This window comes from Centruroides vittatus, unplaced genomic scaffold, assembly GCF_030686945.1.
Source record: "Centruroides vittatus isolate TY-2023 unplaced genomic scaffold, ASM3068694v2 contig_1312, whole genome shotgun sequence".
Taxonomy (NCBI): Eukaryota; Metazoa; Arthropoda; class Arachnida; order Scorpiones; family Buthidae; genus Centruroides; species Centruroides vittatus.
The window spans coordinates 88,360-103,015 of NW_027120835.1; the positions used below are offsets into that span (position 1 = coordinate 88,360).

Here is a 14,656-nt window from a genome sequence, read left to right on the forward strand (position 1 = left end):
TAATAATCAATGCAGATCTTTATTGTAATTATTTTATCAATAAAAATATATATAAAATGTAAACTTTTCATAATCTATGCTTTAGAAATGAGTTCGTTAATATAAGTGTTATTCTTAGAAACTATATTATCTTTCAAATTGTTGAGCTTCATATTAAATAACTCTTTTTCTGTTGAGTTTAGAGAACTACAAATGTCAGTTATATATTCTTTCATAATTTGTTCAGCTTCCTAAAAAACAAAAAAACAATTAGCCAATAAAATCAGTTTTTTAAATAATTAAATTAACGAGTTGATAAAATGTATGTTTCAATATCTTTTGAAGTAACTAAGCCAAGTGAAAATTTCTTTTTCAAAATTTAGTTTACTATTTTCAATAAATTTACCTCATATTCTATTTTTCTCCTCTTTGCAACAGGTTCTTCTTCATTAGATGCATTATTCCAATGAAAATCTTCAAAATCACTTAATTTTTGTTTAGCAAGCTAAAATAAATTTTATCACATTTTAGTTTGTTAATTAATAATTGATAAATTTCAAAAAAAACCTTTACCTCTATGATATGTGATGGAAAATGTACTAATTCTGCTACATGTATACCAAAACTTTGATCACAACTTCCTATTTATAAGTATATAAAATTAGTTTAATTGCTTAATATTTTAGTAATATAGTTAATTAGAAAGTTAAAAAGCAAACCTTCTTTAATTTTATATAGAAAAGTAATATTTTCTTCTGATGTAAGTGCTGTTACTTGGAGATTACTAACGTTATGTGCTTTCTCTGCTAGTGCAGTTAACTCATGAAAATGTGTTGAAAATAAACAGTAGGCATTTATCTTATTTGCTATGTGACTATTAAATAAATTTTTCAGGTATTAGTTATAAATTTTCATTGAGTTTAATAATTTAAAAAAATAATTTCTCAGAAGCTACTTAAAAGAGGAGCATTGATATTTTTTTATCGTGATTATTAAAGTTATTATAAGGATTTATAAAATATGAAAGTACAATCATTGATATAATCAGTAGTTGTTAAATATAGTTAATAAATATATATTACTCTCAAAAAATCATTCAAAAAGAATTCATGGGATATAATGTACACATTTCTATTACATATTTCTAGAGACATTTATATTTAAATTTTCAGATTATTTTGAAGATTTAAATATATAGATAAAATTAAAACAAGCATTGCATAAGATGTGTGACTTTTGATTTTTTTTGTTCAAAATAATAATACTAAATATCATTTATTACAACTAACATAAATTAATAATTATAATTTTTATATTGGTCTATATATTTTTTAAAGTTAATTTTAATTATTTGAAATAAGGAGAAAAAATTAAATACATACGATAACATTTTAAAGATAATATGTAATTATTGGTAATGATAAAACACCTTCATTTCCTATCTTATAATTTAAATAATAATAATTTTCAGATTATTTGTTTAACTTTATTAATAAATACATTTTTATAGAATAAAATTGAAATGTAGGTATTCTTGAAACCGTGTTTTCTTATATGTTGAGCATCAAACACAAGACCGTGTTATTTATTAAACACTTGGCACTTTTCCACTTCTATTAGTTGAGACGAGATTTTATTTCACTCGTATTAGTCTGGGATCAGTTATAGGACCTAAACTTGCTGAATTAGTAATGATTGATATAGATGAAATAATTAATAAAATTCAAGGTATAAAATTTTACAAGCGATATGTTGACGATATTCTGATTATGTACAATACTTCTGAAATTACAATCAACCAGATAGAAGTCCTTATAATAATTTAAATAAACGAATTCAGTTTAAAACAGAAGAAGAAGACAGTATTAATAATAGCATTAACTACTTGGACGTTAGGATTACAAGGAATAGAAATAGTATCGAATTTGAACCTTTTAAAAAGCCTTGCACTATCAGTACGACTATCAAATATAACTCTAATATACCTTTATATATCAAATATAACGTCTTTGCAATGGAATATGAAAAAATTAAAAATAGAACCAGTAAGTTAAGTAATATGTCTAAATATATAAAAGAATTAAAAAATAAATTTGTATTAAATGGATACCCAAACTATATAATTACAAAATGGGAAAAAGAAATAAATGATAAAACAAATAGAAACGACAAACAAAGAATAGAAAAACAAGGCTCAGGAATAAGATATATTAGTTTTCCATATGTAAAAGGATTATATGAAGAAATTAATAAAGAATTAAGAAAGGTAGACATAAAACTCGCACCTAAATATGAGAAACTTAAATCCCGGCTAAAAAATAAAAAGAGTATACAGCAAACTAGAACAGAAGCGAAAGAAACAAAGAATGTCGTTTACGAAATTCCGTGTACTTGTAAGAATAATAGTATTTATATTGGAGAAACGAAACGTAAGTTAAATATCAGATTAAAGGAACATGTCGCCGACTTAAGATACAATCGAGTAAACTCTGTTTTTCATGATCATTGCCTACTTAATAATTGTAATATAGATCAAGATGGTACAAAAATTTTATATAAAGAAAAATACGCTTATAATAGAAAATTTAAAGAGAGCGTGGCCATCATAAAGTCCAGTAATTCTATAAATAAAAATTTAAGCATAAATATAAACAAGAATTGGTTAAGAATATTATAATCATATAAAAAATAAGCAACAGATCCAGCCTAACTTGGCTACTTTTGGCTATACAGTTAATTATGTAAATTCAGATCGTCATAACCAGCAGAATATGCAAATGGTCAACAAACAACTGCGTAATAATGAGCCAGTACTAGACGAAAAGTGAGTTTTTTAGTTAACACCAGGTCCAAACGTTTATTGCTTTATGTCAAGATAAAACAACAATGAAGAAAAGAAAAAAGTTAGTAAAAAGAAGATTAAAGATCTATTGCGTTCGATTTTAAAAAAGTAAGATACCGAATATGTTTAATATACCGATATGTATAAAATAAGCCTGTATGTTTATATATTTTAAAAGAAATTTTACAATTTAATTAGCCGTACGTAGAACATTTACATTTGTTGCTGTAACTTTGAGGTCCAAATTGTGCTATGCACGCGCACCCTTGAGTTCGAGGAACTAACGGTACGTTTTAAATTAATTTTTGTGGTATCTGTTAGTGTGTGTTATATTACTTGAAATGTTGTATATTGTTTTATTAGTTGACTGAAGAGGGGCGAAATGCCCGAAACGAGTGAAATAAAATCTCGTCTCAACTAATAGAAATGGAAAAGTGCCAAGTGTTTAATAAATAACACGGTCTTGTGTTTGATGCTCAAAATTGAAATGATTATTTATTCATTTCTGTTTGATTTTAATATCTTCATTTAAAATTTATTGTCTCTGTTACATAAATAAAACTTTATTTTCTGCAAATACATAATGACATTTTTAATACTAGATAATACATAAAATGTATTGGTGTATTTACATAAAATGAATATTCTTTTACAATTATAATTTTAATTTATTGTAATTTATTTTATTCTATTTATTAGAAAATAAATTTAAGAACAAAGAAACTTCAATGTTATGTTTCTCAAATTATATTCATTATAGTATTAATAGAAAAATATATATTCTTAATATAAATTACTTATTACTTGTCATTTTTGTAATGTGGAATAAAAGACAAGACTGCTAGCATAAATGAAATATATATAAGAGAGTTTTGAATATGTAGATAGATAAGAAATAAACTGTTTCTTAAATAATTAACTGTTTCTTCAAATTTATTTACATATCTTGTAGATATTAATTATTAATTTTATAAGCAAATAAAGTTTGTAAAAAATGTTTATCATCTCTAACAGAAAGAAAATTTTGTGAAGGAATAATAATAATAATAATAATAATAAAAAGCTTGTTTTTAAAAATAAAATTTACTGAATGGGACCGTTCTCATAGTTTTTCTTTTTATAAATATTTTTATATTTTGATATCAGAATACCCAAAATTAATACAAGACATTTTAGCCCAAATTTAATGAAATTGTAAAAACATTCTATTAAAAATAGTTTACCTTTTATATCATTATAAACAATATATTGTTACATTAGCTATCAAATAAAAACTCCAGGCTCAGATATTGTTCCAGATATTAACGATATGCCATGTTGTTATTTATATATCTCTTACCAAAAGTGTTTTCATGATGATGAAATTGTCTTAAAACAAACAGAAAACAAATGGAAAACTAGATTAAGAAGATTACCAGTGTTATTTGAATATTAGCAATGGCTATTATTTAAAAACTGTATATTTTCTCTACGATTACTATTCAAGGGCAGTTATTATTTCCTTTGCACGTACTGATTTCATTTCTGTTTTTAATAAAGTATTTAAATATTTATTTAAGAAAGTTAATATCTAAATCAGTAGCGTATTTTACGGACTATAAGACGCACTTTTTTCTTCGAAAAATTGCCTCCAAAATTCAGGAGCGTCTTATAGTCCATAGCCTCCTGTAGGTATTTTTTTTAAAAATTGCTTAAAAATTAAGGTGCGTCTTATAGTCTGTAAAATATGGTAATAAGAAATTAATTAAAAAGTACACCTATTGTAAATTTACATTTTTACATATTTTGTTTTCCATTGAAGTTTAGATACATTAGATATTAATTTTACACTGTTTTCCTATGTTTTCGGAAATCCTTAAATAGTTATTATTTTAAACATTAATGACAAGATGCAGTTATTGCTTGAATGAAACTGATAGTACTAAAATTCTAATCAATGTCAGTAAATAAGAATTCTTAAAATTTTTAACAATGTTATATATGTTTTTATTTGATATAAAAGTTATTAAGATTGACTACCTTTTAACAATACGATATAAATTGATTTAATACATATTTTATGAAGTAAACTGACAGACAACATTAATTTAATAAATAGTGTTTTTAAAATCATTTTTTCTAAATTCAGATTTTATATATATACATAAATAAATAAATAAATAAACCAAATTTAATTTAAGAATTAAAAAGAATTACATATCATGTTAAAAGTTGTTTTATAAAAATCTTAGGTGTGGTTATTTTATTCTTTCAAAAATTTCAATTGTTTTATTTATAGTTTATTGATGTGGTAAATTTATGTAATTTGATACTCGTGACTTGTTTTAAGGTTTGTAAAAACATTATAAACCATAACACATTATAATAAAAACAAATTCAAATTTATTCTTACTCTGATATTGCCCATGCAAGACCAAATCCATCATAAGTTGATGTTCCTCTTCCTAATTCATCAATAATTATTAATGAATTTTCTGTGGCTGACTAAATAAATGAAATTAATAATAAGCATATACTTTTAAAATTAAATTTATTCAACAAAATTTATATTTTATTCTTACTTTTAATATAGAAACTGTCTCAAGCATCTCTGCCATAAATGTAGATACACCTTTTAGTTGTATGTCACCTGCTCCTACACGTGTCAAAATGGCATCAACAATTGAAATATTTCCTTCCTCACAGGGAATGAAACTACCAATCTGTGCCATCAAAACATTTATAGCTACCTAGAATTTTAGATTGATATCATCACCAAATGTACATACAAGAAATTATAAAATTATTTAATATATCAAATATATTTACAGATCGTATAAAGGTTGACTTTCCTCCCATATTCGGACCAGTTATAATATGAAAGTTCTTTTCTTCTGAAATATATTTTGAAATATTAGTTAATGTTTAAAAAAATCGTAATTAAAAATTTTTCTTACTTTTGTCTAATATCACATCATTTGGAATAAAATCTATATTTTCTTGAACTTCAAGACAAGGATGTCGAGCTTGTTTCAGACTTATGATCCCATTTTCTATAGAGTAAAAAATTTAAATTAAGTATCTTAAAAATGCAATATCAATATTTCATTTCATAATGTAAAATACCTTTCGATGTTAATTTTGGACGAACAAAAGGTTGAGGCGCTCCTATTGCACTCATGCTGAAAGCTATGTATACATCCAACTGTGCTAATAAATCACTAAGCTGCTGCATTGGTTCACTATAACCAGCTTTGAAAATTAAAATCAGTCATTAGAAGAATAAAATTATTTTAAAAAATTTTGAGTTTAACTCACAACCGTAATAAAATTTCAAGAAAGTCATACAGAAATTTATAATTATTTGTAATGTATTTTATATTAAAATAATTTTATATATAGTTTGGACGGAAAACTATAATAATATTTTTCTAAAGCAAATTTTTTCTAGGTATAATTTAAGTTAAATATAATAATAAAAATTTGAATAAGAGAAAAAGTTATATACTCTTACAGGCTATTCCAATGATTAATTCTATAACAGACTTTTGGTGCGTCTCATATTCCAAACGCAATGAAACATATTTCTCATTAAGTTTTCTGAGCATGGCATTATGAAAACGAACTCCATTATTTTTTGCATCAATAGTGATGTAATTTTTTTTGCGTAAGGCTTTCTCTTCCTGCAGAGCAAGAGGAAACATGTTTCTTTTTTTTTTTAAATTTAAAATTGTAAAATATAAATTGACGTAATGTAAAATGTCAAATTTTACCTTTTTCGTAACTCTAAAATAATATCCTATTTGGCTGCAATTTTCAAGTTTTACAGATTTATCTGGCTCTAAGCCTAGATCTTTTGCAACCTGTAATTAAATAAAATTTTGGATTAATAAAGGTGAAATAAATATAACTATTGAATTAGTTAATATATCTATAAAAATACAGAATAATTAAAGTAAAATATAACATGGAAACTACAATAAAAAATAATTGTTGTAAACTGTGTAACAATGAATGTGAAGATGCAGAAAGATGTATAATGAACTAAAATTACAGAAGAATTGTCTTTTTGGTGTTAATTTTCTAAAAATACGCAAAAAATATGTGAAATTAAAATTATATTTGCTACTACTTTTAATGATATTATTTCTGCTTCTTCAGGCAAAAAAAAAAAAAACAAATTGGAAAAAAAAGAAATAAAAAAAAAGACTAATTTCCATTCCTAATACCAAATTTCTTTACAGAATTTCTACTTTTATTGATTGAATAATGACATATTAAATGTAAATTATTTTTTATAATGAACTTTTTATTGAAATGATATCAGATATTTGTGGTTGTATAATGGACTATTGTAAATACACATTCCAAAAAACAAGTTAAATAGAAGTCCAGAATTACAAACTTTCCATACATTGTGTATTATAGTTTTAAACTTAATTTTCCAAGAGAACATTCTTAATTTTATCATTTATTAACAAGATATTGAAAGAGATATTTTTACTTCATATCATCATGTAAGTAAAGATAAATGATATGATGTTATCATTAAAAATCATCAACTAGATAATCAACTAAAATTTAATCCATTAAATGAGAAAATAATTAACTTTCAGAAAAGTTTATTATATTCATATGATAATACATGTTCATTTTGCAAAACTGATAATAAAAGTTATATTAAATGGAGATGGTAATAATAGAGTAAATCACTTTCAAACTGCCCAAAATGAAAATTAAAAAGAATATGTACATTACAGATTTAAGAAAAATTTTTAATAGAGTTACATATGAAAAAAATAATACAAGGAGCAATGAAAAATATTTATTATGATATAATCACTTTTTTCTTCATAGATATGATATAAAATACAAAGATAGTACTCTATATGAAATTGCCTTACATGAAAAATATTTTCAAAAAATGTTTAAATAAAATGCACAAATTTAAAGATATATTCCACAATAAGACTGATACAAAAACTAAAAAGGAAAAAGCAGATAATGTAGGTATTGTTTACAGTTTACAATGTTCATGTCAGTTCTCTTATTAGCAAGGTTGAGGCTGAGTTTTAAACGCAAAAACGTGTACATTGGATGTTCAGCGCTGCTTTCCTGTAAGCCTAGAAGTTTGACAATGGTGTTTGGGAAGTCAGCAGAATTACGCTTGACATTCCAAACTCCATTGTCAAACTTCTAGGCTTACAGGAAAGCGGCGCTGAACGTCCGACATACACGTTTTTGCATTTAAAACTTCGGCCTCAACCTCGCTATTATTAGATAGGTAAGACTGGCAGAACCCTAGGAAAAAGATTAAAACATGATGCAGCTATATGTCTTAAACATAAACATGTGTGAAGGAGTTCAAATCACCAAGTAGTAGTATGACATTATCTCTTGATTGTGAGGGTAGTTCAGGGAATGGTAAATCAGATGGCCATAATTTTGTTATACTTTAGAGCAGTGGTTTCCAAAGTGGATGCTACCACCACATGGGCAGTTAGTAAATTTAGAGGGCAAAAAGAAGCAAGTGGATGACACGGGATGCTGGAGACAGATTACTGAATGGTGACCATAGGTGAAGGTTGGGATCACTGAAACTTTTCCTTTTACTCTGTTAAAATGGGCAAGAAGAAACATTGCATTTAATAGTTTCCAGGTGTTGAGAGCAATGTTTTGTAAGGATACAAAGTGTCAGGTTCATAGAAAAGTTTTTCTAAGAATAAGCCTTTCTCCCATGAGGGAAAATGGGCATTGAGTATTACTTTATGGAACCAAGGGGCAGTGGCTTGAAAAAGTTTGGGAATCACTGCTTTAGAGTAATATGAAGTTTACTTTTAAACACCAACATTTTATTAAGTTAGCATAAAACATCTATGGTTTACGGTATCAGTTCTGATTATTATTTGCCTAATGTATCAGTGTTAAAAATATTCCATGTTATGTTTGTGTACAGTAGAAACTCGTAAATCGGCACCCCGGTAATCAGAATCGCCAGTAATCGGCACAATTTTCAGTTGGACTGTGTCGTGCTGAATCGAACGTTTTTGATACTAAATTTACTTCTAAAGTATAATTTTCATGTTTTTTATATTCTTTAATATATTTATTTTGTTTGTACAAAATGCAGAAATAATTTTTAACGATACGATAACCTCAATTATTATTATAAAAATTTTCGTTAGGCTTAAAATCGACGAAAATTCAACAGGAAGCGACACGCAACGGAGAAAAATTTGAACATCGGACAGATTAATATATTTTTTCGTACATAAACCATAATCGGAACAAATCCCTAATCTGAACAACCCCAGTCCCCAATTGATTCCGATTTTCGGTTCACTACTGTACTTTTGAATTTAAGGAGATAGTTGATTCAATACAAAGATAGATATTACCATTACATTTTTATTATTATTATTTTTAATTAGTTTTGTACTTATATCTATTTCTCAATAATTTTAGTGATGAGGGGCCTTAAAATGAAAGTTGGCCTGAAATGCACATAATAATGTATGTAATCAACCAAAATAAATATAATTAAATTCTATATTTTGGATCATTGAATTACCAATAGAGTTTCCATACACCTGCAGAAACAAAACATCATTGTATAGTTAGACTTATGAAAATATAGATCAGAGATTAATTTTTATATTTTTAGATATAATAAACAAACTCTAAAGCAACTCAAGTCCATAATCTTATCTCTCGGTTCAATTTTCTTACTTATAGTTAGGATTATGGAATTTTCAAGAATTATTTAATGTAATTACAGTCAGTGATCCCAACAACAAAGAAAGTAAATGCACTGTTTTTCAAATAATTGATTTAAGCATAAAGGAATTATGTTCTAAGCAATATATTCTATAGATTTAACTCCTTTGGATTTTCAAATTAAATTTATTAAAGAACTTTTTGCTATATTATTTGAGATGGTATTGGAAAACAATTAGCAAAATAATTCACAAATGTTATTCATTTATATCAATGGTTCCCAAAGTGGGCACTACCAAGTGTGGGCAGTGAGTAACTCTAGGGGAGCAAAAAGAAGCAATTGGACAGAAGGGCTGCCTGAGGCAGGGTACTGAACTGTGACCATAGGCAAAAGTTGGGGTCAGTGACCTTTCCCTTTCAAAACAAGTAAGAAAAAACATTGCATTTAATGGTTTTCAGATGTGGAGAACAATGTATGGTAAGCACACAAAGTGTAAGTTTCATTTTATAGAAAAGTTTTCCAAGCCTTTCTCACACAAGAGAAAGACTTGGAAATGAGTTAGGGGTATTGGGTATAACTTTATGGAACCAAGAAGCAGTGGCTCAAAAAAGTTTGGGAATCACTGGTTTATATTTTTTTGCAAAGTTAGTATAGCTTTTGATGACAAAAACACATTACCAAATAAAGAATAATTCCAGTTTTCTTTCAATCATTTGAAGATCCTACTGCAAAGTTCTCTGAACTTTGCAGTTTGATCTTTCAAATGATTATATATATATTGAATTTTAAACTAAAAAGAATGTATGATTTGATTATAACAAAAATCAATTAACTTTTACAATATTCAAACTACATAATCAGTTTAGAAGAAAACAAATGTATCTTATTACACAATACTCTAACTGACCCTTTAATTTGTCTAATTAATCATCTTTATTTTAAATCAATTATTTGTCTATTATTCAATAAACTAATTTGAATTGGAATAAAAATAGCTTTTTGTCCAAAAGTTTATTTTTATTTTGAGTTTTTAGCTTAATATTTGGTTCTTGAATTTCTGAAATATTTTGGAATTTGTAATTCAGATTCTAAACTAATTTGAATTGTTAATTCTATAATGTCTAAGAAACACAGAAACACAAAATGGGATTAAAATTTTTTGAAGGTCCAAAATAATATTCTAAAAATAAAAATAACTTAACAAAAGGTTATTAACAATAATTACAAATAAGTTTATCTAAACAAATTTATTCATTAAAATAATGATGAAAAAAATTATCACTTTGAGGAAAATTCAATTTGTCATACAAATAAATCTACAATAGCTGATAGTATTTACTATATATTTTCAGTTGTAATTTTTCTTTTTCATGGATCTGATGATGTAATGTGAATCATCTTGAAAAATGTTTTATTATAGTAAGAGTGACACTATGAATGCATTAGAATTTTCTGTTGTTTTGACTTACCTATAAGCAAATGGACTTGTTTATTACAAGATTAAAATAAAATAATTGCTCATTTCAGAGACTTATTTATTATTATTCACTTTTCTAAAAATGTCCACTTCATAAAATACACAGAAATTTACCTATCTCGACAATTAATCGTCATATACTCATATCACATAGGATGTTTTAGAAATGTTTGGCCAAATTTCATAGACTTAAGAGAACTTGAATAAAAATGTTGAGGACAATTTTTTCATCTTTAGCTTACTTAATGAGTTATTAAGCATTTAAGTATAGTGATGTCATTGATTGCTGAATATGTTAAAATAAGCCAGGTGCCAGATGAGCTGTTCAATAAAAAAATTATGATTAGTAAACAAATTTAATCATTGTTATGTTATATAGACTTAAAAAAAGAAAAAATAGAAATAACGTTACTACAGTTTGACACTTAATAATTTGCTAATTAAGCTTCCGATCAAAAAATTGCCCTAGACTTTTTATTCACATTTCCCATCCTACAGGTCTGTGAAATTTGGTCAAACACTTCCTAAACATCCTTTATGTCATATTAAATCAATTATAATCAATTCAATATTAAGTTATTATGCATTTACATTTGCTAATACTTCTTTATAATAATAAATGAATGAATTGATTTAAAGAAATATATTAGGGATGGAATATGATTAAAAACACATTAAACTAATAGTTAATATGAAATAAGAGGAAGTAATAAAAATTATTCTATTTTACTATGCATCTTATACAAAAATTATTAAATCAACTTATTTTATCATTGTAACTGTTATTTAATAACAAAAAAGTAAACAATTGCTTAATATTTCTGTATTGAAAATTGTTATGATACGAAATGACTAAGCCTTTTAAATCATTGTTGTGAAACAAGAGGAAGCAATAGAATATCAAATTTAAGTATCTTTCATAGTAGACAACAGTATATTTTAATGTCATTTATCAATTTGTAGTCTCCCTGCAATGCGTGTCCTGTTTACAAAAAAGGAATTAGGAGTGACACTCCTAATCTTTAATGAATCTTTTCTAAGTCTGAAAGACATCAAATTATTTATTAAATATTGCATTATAATTTTCAAAATTAATTACAAATATTAGTATAATAAATAAATATATTTTGTATAAGAATTATATTTAGAAGAATAATATAACAACAAATTGGAAAGTAATTTATGATGATTATTTTTAATTTAAAAAATTTTTCGGGATTCTAAATATTAAAGGAAAAATCACATAAAACAAAACAAATTTTTGCGTTGTAAAAAAAGTTTTTTTTAATATCGTATAGTTACTATTGTGTAATATGTAATAATTAAAAATCCTCATCTACATATATACATGTGTTGGATGTGTGTAAAAAAATCTAATATTCAAAGATACATACAATAATACAAATATATCACATAAGTGTTGCTTATCATTAACAATTAAAATAACTAACCACATTTAAAAAATGAATAAGTTATGACTTTATAAATTTATACAAGTCAGTAATTAATATTTTATAGATTTTTTAAGACATTGAACAGATTATCTAAAATCCTTAATACGTACATATTTTAAATTGTCTGTTAATATTTTAGTATTTTCATCACAAATACAGATATTTAACCTTTCACTTGATTTTATCAAATCTTATGAAACTGAAAAATATTTTTATAATATGAAAAGGACGCTATAAAAATATTTAATGTAGGATTCCAATTATCCAAGGTTACATGGACCGTGCAAAGGTACTTCAGATAATCATAAACTAAAATAACATGGAACGAAAAGACACCAACTGCCGAATTATCGAGCTAGAAAATTCGGCAGTGGTTGGTCTTTTCATATAACGGGTTAGTCGTTGTTTATTTAACACGGAATGAAAATTGTTTGATAAACTAACACTTATTAAATAAACTTGATTTAGATCCATTAATATATGCAATGCACCTACTTTTAGATTAGGACTACTTAATGAATATAATAATTTTAAAATTAAAGTGTTTTATTGTATAACACTTTAATTACAATTTACATTTATTAAAGTAATGATTACAATTAAAAGCTCTTTAATATTCTTAAAGTTCGTATTGTTTTGAGGAAGTCACCAGAAAAAATTCTTTGAAAACTTCTAGTCCTATACCATACTACATTCTTTACTGACAAAGTACTCTTCCACAATTTATCTCAGATAATATGAAACCTCAGTTAAATGATAATTTTTGGTTTACTAGAATTATATATTTTAAAATTCAATATTTAAAAAAGTAGAAGTAAAATTTAAAACTAAGACATTTTTAAACTGTCGAGTTTTATTTTCATATATTTATTTATATATAGATTAGATATGCAGCTGTTAATAAGTATATTAATGTTATTTAATATCTTCAATTTATTAATAACTAAATGAAATAAAACTAAAATAATAAAATACATTTTGAAATACAAAGATTAAAACATGTAATTTCAAAAACAAGAATAACTAAATTACGTGCAAATTCCAAAACAATATCTTCACGAGATCAATGAAAAATAAAAATAAAATGCACACAGTTAGTTAAAGAAAAAAACAGCATGTTTTTAAAATGTTTGTTTGAATAATTGAAGATGTGACTCTTTCAATTGTTAATTTTGTTTACTTTTTAAATGGATTCTGTTTTAGTTAAAAAACTGATTACTGTTTTTATATAAATCTGATTATCTATAATCTATTCAATATTAGGTATTTCATAACCATTTGTCTGTACTTCAGTTTAAAATTGTAACCATTCTATGACCATTTTGTGAATGAGTGTGTTATTTCAACTTGTGACTATTAGATTTGCTGCTCATTGTCATTATGATGCCAAGGATTTAGTAACTCTTCTTGTTTCTTGACAATTTCTGCAGCTTGTGTTCCCCAATCTTGAACGCATCTTTAATTTCTCATTTGTGATATTCAACAATTTCCATCTTCTCTCTTATGTCAATGATTTGTGTGAAGCCAAGTCAATACTTGCAGCATTCTGTCTCCACCAGATTAATAATAGACAAAGAAGTAGAAATTGCCAACTATCAACTTATATAGTAATTTTATTCCATCAAAAGTAACATGAGAATATGAAAAGAGAAAGAAGGTGAAGAGTACAAGATGATAGGTATGACAATTGTGGACCCGGAATGAATGCCCATAGAACTGTTTTTGACCAACTTCACCAATGTGATGTAGTTAGTGCATTGAAAAAATTGCTTTTTCTAATTATGGTCATAAGGTGCATGTGCTGATATGAACAGAGACACTAAGCAAACATTTTCAATAGCAAGTTAGCCAATTTAAAAATATTACTATCATAAAATTGTGCAGTCAAATCAGTTATAAAAACTCAACAAAGAATATAATGTTCAGTTTTGGAATTAATTTTATTGCAACTGTAGAAACTCCAAACAAAAAAGAATGAATCTGAACTGAATAATTTTATTTATTTCAATATAGTTCTTAAGTCAATTTATATATTTTCATTTATACTGGCTAATAAAATAGTTCATTAAAATTTTTTCATTAAAAAATAATAAATTTATGATCCATGATTTCATATTATTCTCTATTTTTTCCACTTTTTGTACTATAGAAAAGCCAAATTTGAATCGGCTTAAACATAACAGAATATGAAATGAATATGATTTATC

General features: G+C 25.3%; 1 protein-coding gene across 1 annotated transcript in view; it reads right to left on the reverse strand.

Annotated features, from left to right (window-relative positions):
- LOC136990369 (DNA mismatch repair protein Msh2-like) overlaps positions 1 to 14,656 on the reverse strand; it is a 64,084-nt gene continuing 49,428 nt past the window's right edge. Inside the window, exons 16-26 of the mRNA XM_067288764.1 lie at positions 6,574 to 6,663; positions 6,315 to 6,483; positions 5,927 to 6,052; positions 5,758 to 5,853; positions 5,630 to 5,694; positions 5,383 to 5,550; positions 5,214 to 5,305; positions 699 to 853; positions 553 to 620; positions 386 to 484; positions 1 to 230 (exon numbers count right to left, since the gene is read on the reverse strand). Coding sequence (XP_067144865.1) covers positions 75 to 230; positions 386 to 484; positions 553 to 620; positions 699 to 853; positions 5,214 to 5,305; positions 5,383 to 5,550; positions 5,630 to 5,694; positions 5,758 to 5,853; positions 5,927 to 6,052; positions 6,315 to 6,483; positions 6,574 to 6,663 — 1,284 coding nt within the window. The 3' untranslated portion in view covers positions 1 to 74. The remainder of the gene's footprint in view (positions 231 to 385; positions 485 to 552; positions 621 to 698; positions 854 to 5,213; positions 5,306 to 5,382; positions 5,551 to 5,629; positions 5,695 to 5,757; positions 5,854 to 5,926; positions 6,053 to 6,314; positions 6,484 to 6,573; positions 6,664 to 14,656) is intronic.